Below are 14,503 nucleotides of genomic sequence, written 5' to 3'. Positions count from 1 at the left end.
TTTTGATTTTTAGTAGAGACAAGGTCTTATTAGGTTGCCCAGGCTGGTCTCAAACTCCAGGCCCCAAACAATTCAATCCTCCACACTCAGCATCCCAGGTATCTGGGATTACAGACATGTGACATGTGCCACCACATCTGGCTAATTTTCCCCATCTTATATTTAAAGAGAAGTACTTTCCACCTATAACATATATCCGTATATATGTATATGTATATATACACACTAATATTATTATTAGAACCTGTAATTTTAAAGCCAGGAGAGAACTTAAACACATTTTCCCACAGAAACAACCATAGGTGCTGGTATCTTTTTTTTGTCACCCTTAACCTTAATAGAGAGTAGTAGTGTCAGCGTTTTAAATAGGCTATTATGGGCTAGTCTAAGAAACCAGGCACCACATACAAGATTCGTTTCTTTTTTTTGTGATGAAGTCTCACTCTGTCATCCAGGCTGGAGTGCAATGGCACAATCTTGGCTCACTGGAACCTCCGCCTCCTGGATTCAAGCAATTCTCTTGCCTCAGCCTCCCAAGTAGCTGGGACTACAGGTGCATGCTGCCATGCCCGGCTAATTTTTTGTATTTTAGTAGAGATGATATTTCAGTGTGTTGCCCAAGCTGGTTGTGAACTCCTGAGCTCAGGCAGTCCGCCCACCTCAGCCTCCCAAAGTGCTGAGATTATAGGCGTGAGCCACTGCGCCCTGCCTGCAAGATTGTTTTTATGGAAAAACATGTTCTTAATTTTCAAAGACCAATTTACAAATGAATATTTCTAATTTGATCACTCCCTGCACAAGTATGTCCTCTTTCTCTCTTTGACAATATTTCTCCAAATGAATGGCATGAAATGTAGTACTATCTAAGGGGAAGGAAACTGATGAATCAGATTCATGCCTGGCAAGACTGGCTGAAACAAACACTGGGAACCTGAGGCATGAGAAGCTAAAGCTAGAAGTTGGCTGAGCGCAGTAGCTGCCTTCTGTAATCCCAACACTTTATGAGGCTGAGGTGGGAGGATACCTTGAGACCAGGAGTTCAACAACAGCCTGGGCAACGAAGCAAGGTCCTGTCTCTGAAGAAGAATCCAGAAGTCCAGTCCAGTAATAATCTCAACAGTTTCTAGCTGTCAGGAAAAAAATGAAGCCAGTGGTTAGATGCTGGGTTCTTTAGAGCCTGTTGATCATTGCTTTAATTGTTTGGTTTTTGTCTCTGCGAGATCTTTCTTTTTCCCAACATACTCTTGACAGTCTATTTGGGTATTTATTTTTCTCCTGAATTAGGGGCTTCTGTTTATTGTCCTGAGTCATCCCTGTACCAAAGAGAGTGAGTCGTTGGAAAGCCCTGTGTTTCAACTGATTGCGATTAACCCTAAGACGACCCTGAGTCTGGGTGTGATGCTGTACTGTCTTCCTCAAGGGCAGGCTGGCAGGCAAGTGTCCATGACTGCTACTCAGTGGGTGGGACATTCTGAAAGTCATTGTGCAAACACAAATACTAGGTATTTTTATGTCACTTAGAAAGATGGAAAACATGAAATACTATAGATTATAATAAGAATGTTCAGAAGTATGCTAAAGGTTAGTGGACTTGAGTCAAACGCCAGATTCTCTGCATCTTGATCTCTACTAGTATGGGTTTGGATACGTTTTTAATAGTATTTTTTCAAGCCCCATTTTTTTCTTCTAAGGAAAATATTTTGGCAGGGCATTGTGGCTCATGCCTGTAATCCCAGCACTTTGGGAGGTCAAGATGGGAGGAGAGCTTGAGCCCAGGAGTTTGAGACCAACTCGGACAACATAACAAGACACAGTCTATACTAAAAAAAAAAAAAAAAAAAATTAGCCAAACATGCTGGCATGCACCCATAGTTCCAGCTATTCGGGAGGCTGAGGTAGGAGGATGCCTTGAACCTGGGAAGCAGAAGTTGTAGTGAGCTAAAATCAAGCCACTGCACTCAAGCCTGGCAACAGAGCAAGACCCTGTCTCAAAAAAAAAAAAAATTCATACGAAGAGTAATGAATGTTCTATATTAAAAAACATAATTTATGTTCTTTCCCTAAAATCTAAACTAAGGAAATTTTAAATGTACTTTAGGAAGACATTTTTACTTTGAAATTTGACTGAGCCTCCATCATGTGGTAGTTTATATTTATCTATAGATAAATGTTTATCTGGCCCGATGTGGTAGCCCACGCCTGTAATCCCAGTACTTTGAGAGGCCGAGGCAGGCAGATCACGAGCTCAGGAGTTGAAGACCAGCCTGGCCAAGATGGTGAAACCCCGTCTCTACTAAAAATATAAAAATTAGCTAGGCACGGTGGCAGGCACCTGTAATCCCAGCTATTCAGGAGGCTGGGGTCGCATGAACTGGGAGGCAGAGGTTGCAGTGAGCCGAGATTGCACCACTGCACTCTAGCCTGGGCAACAGAGCAAGACTCCATCTCAAAAATAAAAAAATTATCTATCTATTGACTGATGCCAGTGACATAGTTATTGGCATCCCAAGAGTTTTCTGAGCTGTATAGAGCTTCGAAGTAGTGCTATTATTCTTAGGTCAACCAGGCAACATCTGAACATATAATTCCTAAAAATTGCCTTTATTTTATTAAAGTTTGAAATTAGCAGCAAGGATTGAAACCAGACCCAGTAAATCAAGAAAACAAAGTCTGGCTTTAATAACTCACAAGGATAAGGAACCTTGACAGACACCATGCATGTTTTTTGGACCTTATGCAAAGCTAATTTGATAAGTGCATATTCTAAAAGACATTATCCCTATGCATAGCTGTGACACTTCCGCAGGGTCTTGCTCTGTTGCCCAGGCTAGAGTGCAGTGGCACGATCTCAGTTTACTGCAAGTCTGCCTCCTAGGTTCAAGCCATCCTCCCACATTCAACCTTGCTTGTCTAAATTTTTTTTTAAGAACCTAAGAACCTCAGAACTATCATCTGCAGTATATGCTTTCATATAAAACTTGCTTTGTTGGATTTGAAGAGAGAACCATAGTCATTGGCCTAGAGATTAAAGATAAAGACAACTGCTTGGTCAAGCATTTCCTTTATGACTTTTCAAACTCATCTGTTCAGGAATCCTTGAAAGCCTATTTGGTACCAATCCTGCAGGAAACATATCTTAGTCCTATCAGGCTGCTACAACAAACTACCACAGGCTGGGTAGCCTGTAAACAACAAAGTTTATTTCTTACCATAACGTAGGCTGGGAAGTCCAAGATCAAGATGCTGGCAGATTCAGTGTCTGGTGAGGGCCCATTTCCTGGTTCATAGATGGCACCTTTTCACTGTGTCCTCACATGGTAGAAGGCAGCTCTCTGGGGCCTCCTTTACAAGACCACCGATCACTTCTTAAAGGCCTCACCTCCTAATACTATCACATGGTGATTAGGTTTCAACAGATTAATTTGGGGGGGACACAAGCATTCAGACCATAGCAAAACACTGCTATTTCTGGCTGGGCGTGATGGCTCATACCTGTAACCCCAGCACTTTGCGAGGCCGAGGCAGATGGATCACTTGAGGTCATGAGTTTGAAACCAACCTGGCCAACATGGTGAAACCTGTCTCCATTAAAAATACAAAAATTAAGCCGGGCGCGGTGGCTCAAGCCTGTAATCCCAGCACTTTGGGAGGCTGAGGCGGGTGGATCATGAGGTCAAGAGATCGAGACCATCCTGGTCAACATGGTGAAACCCCGTCTCTACTGAAAATACAAAACATTAGCTGGGCATGGTGGCACGTGCCTGTAATCCCAGCTACTCAGGAGGCTGAGGCAGGAGAATTGCCTGAACCCAGGAGGCAGAGGTTGCGGTGAGCCGAGATCCCGCCATTGCACTCCAGCCTGGGTAACAAGAGCTAAACTCCGTCTCAATTTAAAAAAAAAATAATAATAATACAAAAATTAGCTCGGTACAGTGGTGTGCACCTGTAATCTCAACTACTGGGGAAGCTGAGGCAGGAGAATTGATTTATCCCAGGAGGCAGAGGTTGCAGTGAGCTGAGATCTCGCCATTGCACTCCAGCCTGGGCAACAGAGCAAGACTTTGTCTCAAAAAACAAACAAGCAAAACACTTTGTAATTTCATTGAAAACTAGTGACTATTGTTCAGTGCACAAAGTGCAATATGTGAAGCTTGCACTGTTTGAGAGCACAAGAGTGGAGGGGCAGGCACCTTAATTGGCAGTAGAGGGTTGGGGAGAGACTATGAAAGAAAGCCTTCGGGAGTTTCCAAAGATAAGTTAGCAGTTAGGTACACAAAGTTGGGTGGGAACCAGGGATAAAAAGTATCATGCAGTTCATTCATATAATATTCTTTGAGAGCTGACCATGCCCCAGGCACTCTGCAAGGCACCAGTGATAACAGCAGTGAGTAATAATAATAATAATTTTTATTGAGAACCTCCTATGTGCCAGGCACCATGCTAAGCGTTTTATAGGAACTGTTTTGTTTAACCTCACAACAGTCCTGTGAAGTACGTGCTCTTAAAATTATCCCTGTTGTACTGATAAAGTTAAATAACTTGCCCAGGGTTGCACAGCTCTTACATTGTAGAGTTAGAATTTAAACCCAGGTAGCTGACTGCAGAGCCCTTGTCTAAATTGAAAAGACAACCAGGTAGGTTTCTGCTTCATAGATGGCATCTTTTATGGGGGAGATAGTCACTGAATATGTAAACAGGATAATCTCAAGTAATGAAAAGTACAATGAAGATAAAAACAGATATGTCATAGAGATGGAACAGACTACAGTATTGTGTGCACTGCTTCAGATAGCAGATTAGGTGTGACCTTTCTATGGACCTAACAGGCCTGAATGATGACAAGAACTCACTAAGGGCAAGAGCCTGCCAGGGACAGAGAATGGCAAGAGCAGTGACACTGAGTTGGGACTGAGTTTGGCCAGAGTGATGGAGGGTGGAAGGAAGGCCACTGTGAGCCAGCCTTCAAGTGGTACAAAACGCATCAGAGAGACTGGCAGGAACTGGACATGTGATTCTGTCCAAAACTGCAATACAGTAGCCAGTAGACCTCTAAGACTGCAAATGCAGGCATTCATAATTACAGGGATTTTTGTTCCGTTGCTGGTTTGGGGAACATGGTTTTGGCCTTTTGTTTTTTAATTTATTTTTTGGATATGTTATCTGAATTATTTCTTGTTTGTATGCTATCAGGTTCCTGGAAGGTGATGTGAAAGATCATTGTGCAGCAGCAATCTTGACTTCTGGAACAATTGCCATTTGGGATTTACTTCTCGGTCACTGCACTGCCCTCCTCCCACCTGTCTCTGACCAAAACTGGTCTTTTGTGAAATGGTCAGGTACAGATTCTCATTTGTTGGCTGGACAAAAAGATGGAAATATATTTGTATATCACTACTCATAAGTTAGGGTAAAGCAGAAACACAATTTTCTGGATATATTTGGCCTCTTGGTATTTTTTGGAGTTTTAAATATAAAGGAGAATGTCTGAATGACATTTAAAATAATTACTTGTATATGTCCAGACAGACTTATTTTTTATTTTGATGATGGTGGTACCATTGATCTTAGATGTACATTTATGTTTACTTTGAGAAAAAGGGCTTTAGGTTGATTTTTGTAATTCCTCACATTTGCACATGTGCTTTTAAAGGTGTACGTAAAGTTTCAAATGGCAATAAATACTTATTTTTATACATTCTGCTTGGCATATTATTGTTTCCCATTATTTCAAGACCACTTTCAGAAGCAAGAACTAATTATTGTACAACTAGGATATTTAATCAATAGCATTTGCCCAGTAAGTGTAAATTTCAGTTCAGTTAACTTACTACGCTAATATGCAATATATATTTTGTGCTATTTGTAATACTTTATTTTTACATGCATACTAAAGTAATATGAAACCTATTAAAATATCCTAATTTAGGAATACTCTTATTCTTTTTCATTCTCTCACGCATCCTTCATGGCAGTGCTGCATTATCACTAGAGTCAATTTTTTTTGAGACGGAGCCTCACTCTGTCACCCAGGCTGGCGTGCAGTGGCATGATCTTGGCTTACTGCAACCTCTGCCTCCCAGGTTCAAGAGATTCTCCTGCCTCAGCCTCCCAAGTAACTGGGATTATAGGCGCCCACTACCACACCCAGCTAATTTTTGTATTTTTAGTAGAGACAGGGTCTCACCATGTTGGTGAGAGGGTCTCTCAGGTTGGTCTTGAACTCCTGACCTCAAGTGATCCACCTGCCTTGGCCTCCCAAAGTTCTGGGATTACAGGTGTGAGCCACTGCCACTCTCACCTAGGCTGGAGTGCAGTGGGGCAATCATAGCTCACTATAGCCTCAAACTCCTGGGATCAAGCAATCCTCTTGCCTCAGCCTCGTGAGTAACTGGAACTACAGGTGCACTTCACCATGGCCAGCTAATTTTTCTGTTTTTAAGAGACAGGGTCTCACTATGTTGCCCAGGCTGATACTGAACTCCTGGCCTCAGGCTACCCTCCTGCTTCATCCTCCTGAGTAGCTATAGAGTCACTTTTGAGTCAGTAACACAGCTTTACTGAGTACATCACCTTCACCTTTGCCTAAGTGATTTGAGAGAATTTTTTTTTTTTTATACCAAGACAGAGTCTTGCTGCAGTGGCACGGTCTCAGCTCACTGCAATCTCCACCTCCCGGGTTCAAGCAGTTCTCTTGGCTCAGCCTCCAGAGTAGCTGGGATTACAGGCACATGTCACCACGCCTAGCTAATTTTTGCATTTTTAGTAGAGATGGGATTTTACCATGTTGGCCAGGCTAGTCTCGAATGCCTGATCTTGTGATCAGAGGCACCACCTCTGCCTCCCAAAGTGCTGGGATTATAGGTATGAGCCACTGCGCCTAGCAAGAAATTGTTAAAGTACTAATCTGTTGTGATCATTGGAAACATTTTTTTTGAGACGAAGTCTTGCTCTGTCACCCAGGCTGGAGTACAGTGGTGCAATCTCAGCCCACTGCAACCTCCATCTTCTGGGTTCAACTGATGCTCCTGCCTCAGCCTCTTGGGTAGCTGGGACTACAGGCATGTGCCACCACAACTGGCTAATTTTTGTATTTTTAGTAGAGATGGGGTTTCACCATGTTGGCCAGGCTGGTCTTGAACTCCTGACCTCAGGTGATCTGCCTGCCTCGGCCTCCCAAAGTGCTGGAATTAGTGGCATGAGCTACCGCACTCAGCCAATCATTGGAAATTTTATCCCAAGCTATAAGTATTAATTTGCCTAACATTCTTAGAATATATTTTTTATTTTATTTAAAAAATTTTTGGCCAGGTGCAGTGGCTCATGCCTGTAATCCCAGTACTTTGGGAGGCTGAGCCCGGAGGATCACCTGAGGTCAGGAGTTTGAGACCAGCCTGGCCAACATGGTGAAACCCCATCTCTACTAAAAATACAAAATTAGCCAGGCATGGTGACATGGGCCTACAATCCCAGCTACTTGGAAGGCTGAAGCAGGAGGATCACTTGAACCTGGGAGGCAGAGGTTGCAGTGAGCTGAAATGGCGCCATTGCACTCCAGCCTGGGCAAAGAGTGAGACTAGGTCTCAAAAGAAAAAATTTTTTTTTTGCCTATTGTTTATACGTACATATATATATAAGACAGAGTCTAAAAAACAAGAGTCAAGTCACCCAGGCTGGAATGTAATGTTGTAGTCTCGACTCACTGCAACCTCCGCCTGCTCCCGCTTCAGCCTTCAGAATAGCTGGGACTACAGGCGCCCACCACCACACCCGGCTAATTTTTATATTTTCAGTTGAGATGGGGTTTCACTATGTTGGCCAGACTGGTCTCAAACTCCTGACCTTGTTATCCGCTCGCCTCAGCCTCCCAAAATGCTGGGATTACAGGCGTGAGCCACCGTGCCCGGCCTCCATAAATGTTACTACCTGTGGAAGAATCATGGAATCAAAACCTTTTTCTCTTCTTTTAATCTTTTTTGTAATAGAAACGAAGTCTTGGTGTGTTGGCCAGATTGGTCTTGAACTCCTGAGCTCAAGCAGTCCTGCCGCCTTGGCCTCACAAAGTGCTAGGATTAAAGGCGTGAGCCACTGCGCCCGGCCCGTAACGTTTAAATAGATTTATTTCAGAACTTTCAGAGAAAAAGTCATAGCTTTCTCGTGCCAATAAGCAGTGTTTAGGGAAAGACACGGCATCTGCACAGTTTAGTTCTGGTACCAAGCCGATGTTCGCCTGCGAACATGGATGCGCTCTCAGGGCGCAGTGCCTCCAGGAGCCGCCAGGGGCCGCTACTGTCGGCGTTGCCCGACAGCGGCGCTCTGTGCGTCGCCTGCGCGCTGCGGGATAGGAATCCTGGGCCGGAGGCGGGGCGCAGTGCATCCTGGGTCGGCGTAGCCATGGCGTCTCGTGTCCTTTCCTCCTGTGTCCGCCGCCTGCCTGCGGCCTTCGCGCCGCTGCCCCGGGTCTCCATGCTGGCCGCCGCCCAGCCTTTCAGCACCGCTCTGTGCTCCGCGGGGACCCGGACGAGGCCCGGGCCTTCGCAGCCAGCCTCGGCGCTCGCGCAGGTGACTCGCGGTGACTTTGTTGGGGATTGGCAGGGGTCAGGGATCGGCCCGGTGGAAGCGGAGGCCGGGCATCCCGGCTGAGCGAGCTGCAGGCGGGGGTGACCAGGGGGGCAGCCAGCTCGCTCCCAGCCCCGCTGCCTAACGATGTTTAGTTGACCCCTGTCAGGAGGCTGGGGGACCTCGTAATAACGCGCAAGAGCAGAGACTGGGGTCCAGCACCTCTGGGTTCCAGTGCTGGCTGCCGCTTACCGAAACTTTGGACGAGTCTTCCATCCTCGCTCACATCTGCAAAATTGGGATCCTGGTCTCTACCTTGCGGAGTAGCAATGAGCATTAGATCAGTTCATGCGGGTAGAGCACCTACTGCGGTCTCAAAATAGTGGTCACCGTGTTGTAATGGTAACAGCATGCAAAGAGGCAGCCACACTGGCCTATGGTCTTCTCTAGAGCAGTTCTCTCCCTGCAGTTATATTCTTACTTTTCCCTGCGGCCACTTTTTGCCAGTGTCCAGGACTCCTGGAAGTAATTCTAGAAAACAAGTGCAGGTGTTGTTTAAACAATAAGGATTTGAATTGCGCGGGTTCACTTATAAGCAGATTTTTTCAACCAAACGCGGCCAGTATTTACGGGATGTGCAGCCGCACATGTAAGGAAGGTTAGCTCTTCCTATCAGCGGTTTCTGCAAGGCTGACTGCAGGACGTGAATGTGTGAGGATTTGGGTATAATCAGAGGTTCTGGAACCAATTTCCTGCGTTAATACCAAGGAACGACTGCACCTTGTAGTACCTAGCTTAAGCTGATGAAATCTGCGTGAGGCTGAAACGCCAGGAGGCAGTGATTTTCAAACCTAGCTGCACATTCGAATTACCTGGATAACTTAAAAAAAAAAAAAAAAAAAGACTTGCTCCTCCCCCTTCCTCCTGAATTATTCCTCTGGGATGAGGCCCTGGCACGGCTTTTGCTGTTGTCATCGTCGTCGCTGTTGTTTTTGAGGTGGCGTCTCAATCTGTCTCCCAGGCTGGAGTGGAGTGGCACGATCTTGGCTCACTGCACCCTCCGCTTCCCGGGTTCAAGCGATTATCCTGCCTCGGTCTTCCCAGCAGCCGGGACTACAGGTACCCACCACCACGCCTGGGTAGTTTTTATATTTTTAGTAGACACGGGGTTTCATCATATTGGCCAGGCTGGTCTCAAACTCCTGACCTTGTGATCCGCCCACCTGGGCCTCCCAGTGCTGGGATTACAGGTATGAGCCACTGCACCCGGCTTGTTGTTGTCTAAATTCTCCAGGTGACTCTGAAGTCCAGTTAAGAATGAAAATAACCATCTTAAGGTAGGATAGACTCCCAAGGTCAGGTTATGAAACCCCTTTTCAAAGTCATGGACTTCAGATAATAGTGGTTTCAACCTTGACTGCATGTTAGTGTGAAAAATAAGTGTGTCTGGCCAGGCACAGTGGCTCACGCCTGTAATCCCAGCACTTTGGGAGGCTGAAATGGGTGGATCCTTTGAGACCAGCCTGGGCAACATGGTGGGACCCCGTCTCTACAAAAATACAGAAATTAGCCGAGCATGGTGTCGCATGCCTTCTGACTAGTCCCAGCTACTCGGGAGGCTAAGGTGGGAGGTTTGCTTGAACCCAGGAGGCAGAGGTTTTAGGGAGCCAAGATCGTGCTACTGCACTCCAGCCTGGGAGGCAGATCATCTTAAACAAATAAATAAATAAGCCAGCCCAGGCCAAATGGACAGAATCTAGAGGTGAATACTAGGTAACTATTTTTAGAAGTCATCAGGTGTTTCTTTTGTGAAGTCAGTGTTGATATTCACTGATAATTTAATGGATTAATTCATTGGGCATCGCACTATTGGCTGTATCAAAAGATGAAAAGTGTCACCTTGAAATTAAGGGTTTAAAAAGCAGTAGGTAGGCCAGGTGTGGTGGCGCATGCCTGTAATCTCAGCATTTTGAGAGGCCAAGGCGAGTGAATCATAAGGTTAAGAGATCGAAGCCATCCTGGCCAACATGGTGAAACCCTGCCTCTATTAAAAATACAAAAATTAGCTGGGCATGATGGCGCATGCCTGTAGTCCCAGCTACTTGGGAGGCCAAGGCAGGAGAACTGCTTGACGTTGGGAGGTAGAGGTTGCTGTGAGCTGAGATCACGCCACTGCACTTTAGACTGGGCGACAGAGCAAGACTCTGTCTCAAAAAAAAAGAAAAAAGAAAAAGAAAAGGCAGTAGGTAGAATTGATGATTGTCTGGTTCCTAAGATTGCTTTCAACTTTAGGCTAAAATGTGAAGTGATTGTCCTTGTTCTCACAGTACCGATTCTCATCGATTGGTTTAAAATACAGATTCTGATTCAGGTCTGGGAAGGGGTCAGAGAGCTTCCGCTTCCAGTGGGCTTCCAGAAGATCCTGCTGCTGGTGTTCCTTGGACCATGCTATGAATAGCAATGAGCTCAGAAATGTTCTACTGTGGCTGCTTGGCTTGCATATACAGCAGAGAAATAATTTTATTTATATTTACAAAGTGGTTTTGACTAAGTTCATTCAAAGATATTGAGGGCCAGCTGTGTGCCAGAACTTATGCTAACCGTTGAGAGATGCAGAGATGAACACAAAAGAAAGACATTAGCTTACATCTTTATTGAACACTTTGCAGCCTTTATGTCCAACTTGCCGGCTCCTTCTCTGCTGCTGTCTTCTTCGCGAAGCTGTTGGGACACTGTTCTCCCTTGGTTGGTTTGTCCCCCTACCTTGTTGGCCCTTTGCCTTTCAGGCTGGAGTGCAGTGACATGATCATGGCTCACTACAGCCTTGACCTCCTGAACTCAAGTGGTCCTCCCGCCTCAGCCTTGTAACTGGGACTACAGGCATGTGCCGCCACGCCTGGCTAATTTTTTGATGTCTATTTTTTTTTGTAAAGACAGGATCTCCTTATGTTGCCTAAGCTAGTTGTGAACTCTTGGGCTTAAGTGATCCTCCTGCCTCAGCTTCCCAAGTGCTGGAATTACAGGCATGAGCCATCACACCTGGTGTGCCTAACTCTTAAATGTTGATAGGCTCCAGAGTTATTTTACCACACACGCTCCTTGGACTACCTCTTCACTCTTGGTCTCTGTTATTGCTGTATATCCCAGGCCTCCACCTCCAGCCCTTGTTCATCTCATTTGGACCATTGCTGATGCCACCTATTCCCTGCAGTGAAATTTCCCCTCCTCACATCCATCCACTATGCCAACTCCAGAGCAACTAGTTATTCATTTACACCCTTTTTCCCAAAAGAAGCTAAGGCAGCTTTCTTGAGTATAAAAATACCAGGTGACATAAAATAGAATGTAGGAGGGGGGAAAAAAACAAACAAGGGCAGTGACCTAAAATGCAGCCTGGAAGTCTTATACTTGATCCAGGCAGGTATTGAATCTACACTATCCAGCAGCTGGAGCACAAAGAGAATTTCCAGCAGTTCTGTGGGGTATGGTACCCATATGAAGACAGCACTTGTGTAAAAAAAACAAACAAACAAACAAACAAAAAAAGCTAGCTATTCCAGGACTGGGACCAGGACCAGACTGATAATGTATGACTGTGATGGACTCAGGGCTGTGCTCTGTCTGTGTCATTCATCTCCCATTAAGACAAAGTCCCAGGCCGTTACCATGGCCCTTAAGGCCCTTCCTCTTAGCCTCAGAACCTGTCATCTGTGTACCATCTCCTAACATGAGCTAATGTCTTCTTACATAGAAAGGCACTGCACTTTCATGCCTTGTCTTATTTCCTTTTCTTTTTTTTTGGAGATAAGGTTTCTGTCACCCAGACTGGAGTGCAGTGGCACGATCACATCTCTGCAGCTTTGAACTCCTGGGCTCATAGAGGCATGCACCACCACACCCGGCTAATTTTTGTATTTTTAGTAGAGATGGGGCTTCACCATGTTGGCCAGGCTGGTCTCAAACTCCTGGCCTCAAGTGATTGGCCCACCTTGGCCTCCCAAAGTGCTGGGATTACAGGTGTGAGATACCACACTAGGCCTAATACCTGTTCTTTATGCAAGATTAATATTTCTTATATGGAGGTTATACTGGTTTGGTTCCCTGGGCAGTGTTTATTACGATTTTTCGTAGACCTTTGTGAGTGTCAGGGACCTGAGCCTTAACAAACAGCCCCACTTTCTTTTTTTTTGAGACGGAGTTTCACTCTTGTTACCCAGGCTGGAGTGCAATGGCGCCATCTCGGCTCACCGCAACCTCCGCGTCCTGGATTCAGGCAATTCTCCTGCCTCAGCCTCCTGAGTAGCTGGGATTACAGGCATGTGCCACCATGCCCAGCTGATTTTTTGTATTTTTAGTAGAGACGGGGTTTCACCATGTTGACCAGGATGGTCTCGATCTCTTGACCTCGTGATCCACCCGCCTCGGCCTCCGAAAGTGCTGGGATTACAGGCGTGAGCCACCGCGCCCGGCCACAGCCCCACTTTCAATAGGGAAATGCCTTAAGAACTCCAAGCCTTGGACTTAACTTCAGGAGGTAAACAGACCAACTTAGATTAGGGATTCCTGTACTGAGCAAAACTGCCAGATACCTATTTTGTTTTCTCTTGTTCTGCAGGGTACTTTCCACAGCATTAAACCCCCGACCTGTGATTGCAGCTCATTCCACATTTGTTGAATGAAATCTGGTCAAGACCCTAATACCTAGTTAAACACTGAGCCAACTAATACCAGAGATAACGTGACATATTGTTCTAACATGGCAGAGGCCAGAAGGGCTCATGGTCTGGCTGGTGGCCATGAGGCAAGCCTCTCTGGAAGAGAAATAGATTGGAATGTAATGACTGTAAGCTCCCTCATCCCCCTCTTTGGCTGGGTGGCCAGCTTTCTTTGTCCTGGCTGAAGTTAGGGAGATAACTGCTGGAGCCAAACTAGACCTTTCTGGTGTATGGTCCTCAGTTTGAATTGCCTTTGGGTTTACCATGCCAGCTGTTTCCTTGTGGGTTATTTTGACTTGGGTCTGCCAATTAAAGGTGGCAGCACCCTACAGAGGCCTCAGGATGCTGAAGATGCCATGAGAAGACATAGGCATTTCTGCAGGCACTAGACAATTTTAGTGGCAGTTAGTGTCACAGAGCAGGATGAATGTCCAGACCCTGAGGGTTGAACCCAGGAGGCAGAGGGGCCAGTCCTGACTCCCGGGAAGGAGGCCTAAGATGCTGCTGAACTGTTAGGGCTTCTGCGACTACCAAGCTCTGCAACTTGGTGTGTCCTAATGGCCACAATTAGAATCAGATGATGTGGGTTCCCTAAAGCCCCAAAAGTTTTGTGAAAGTTACCTATAGATTTGTGCACTGATTTAGAGGCATTTTCGTTCAGTGACAGTGTTTCCTTCCTGCCTTCTCTCCAGGTTCCGAGTAGAGTTACACAGTTGTGCCGCCAGTATTGCGAAGCGCCCCCTTTGACATTAGCGGGCATCGAGGACCGTGTTCTTTACGTATTGAAACTCTATGACAAGATTGACCCAGAGAAGGTAACTGATGGTGGTTTGAATTTTTTTCTTTAGAGTATTTAATCACATGGTACAAAATGCAAAGGGAAAGATACTCAGTAAAAATCTCCCTGGCTCCCAGCCACCCAGGCTCATTCTGGGAGACAGCCAGCGCTACCAGTTTCATGTGTGTTTCCGGAAATACTCAATGTGTATATTAAGAAGTATACACATGTGTATATATTATATGTAGGTATATCTCACCCTTTTTAAAAATACAAGTGGGTTCGGGTGCGGTGGCTCACACCTATAATCAATCCCAGCACTTTGGGAGGCCGCCGCGGGTGGATCACAAGGTCAGGAGTTCAAGACGAACTGGCCAAGATGGTGAAACCCTGTCTCTACTAAAAATACAAAAATTAGCCGGATGTGGTGGTGTGCACCTGTAATCCCAGCTAC

The 14,503-nt window shown here is 45.7% G+C and overlaps 2 protein-coding genes across 4 annotated transcripts in view; both read left to right on the top strand.

Moving 5' to 3' along the window:
- The window catches only part of PALB2 (partner and localizer of BRCA2), a 37,389-nt gene extending 31,691 nt beyond the window's left edge, over positions 1-5,698 (top strand). Inside the window, exons 11-12 of one of the 3 annotated variants that reach the window (XR_001826947.2) lie at positions 1,285-1,433; positions 5,191-5,695. Coding sequence is in view for 2 of the 3 variants with exons in the window: in XM_017534399.1 (XP_017389888.1) it covers positions 1,285-1,433; positions 5,191-5,401 (360 nt within the window). In the remaining variant the exon portion in view is untranslated. Of the gene's footprint in view, positions 1-1,284; positions 1,434-5,190 lie in introns of all 3 variants that reach the window. The other 2 variants (XM_017534399.1, XM_017534400.1) reach the window with 2 other exon arrangements.
- Positions 5,699-8,345: 2,647 nt separating this feature from the next.
- The window catches only part of NDUFAB1 (NADH:ubiquinone oxidoreductase subunit AB1), a 10,846-nt gene continuing 4,688 nt past the window's right edge, over positions 8,346-14,503 (top strand). Inside the window, exons 1-2 of the mRNA XM_017534402.2 lie at positions 8,346-8,559; positions 13,964-14,086. Of these exons, the coding sequence (XP_017389891.1) occupies positions 8,392-8,559; positions 13,964-14,086 (291 nt within the window). The 5' untranslated portion in view covers positions 8,346-8,391. The remainder of the gene's footprint in view (positions 8,560-13,963; positions 14,087-14,503) is intronic.

This window comes from Cebus imitator, unplaced genomic scaffold (assembly GCF_001604975.1).
Source record: "Cebus imitator isolate Cc_AM_T3 unplaced genomic scaffold, Cebus_imitator-1.0 Scaffold85, whole genome shotgun sequence".
In the NCBI taxonomy this organism is placed as follows: Eukaryota; Metazoa; Chordata; class Mammalia; order Primates; family Cebidae; genus Cebus; species Cebus imitator.
The sequence above is the reverse complement of the archived record's forward strand: the minus strand, read 5'-3'. Positions and strand labels throughout refer to the sequence as shown.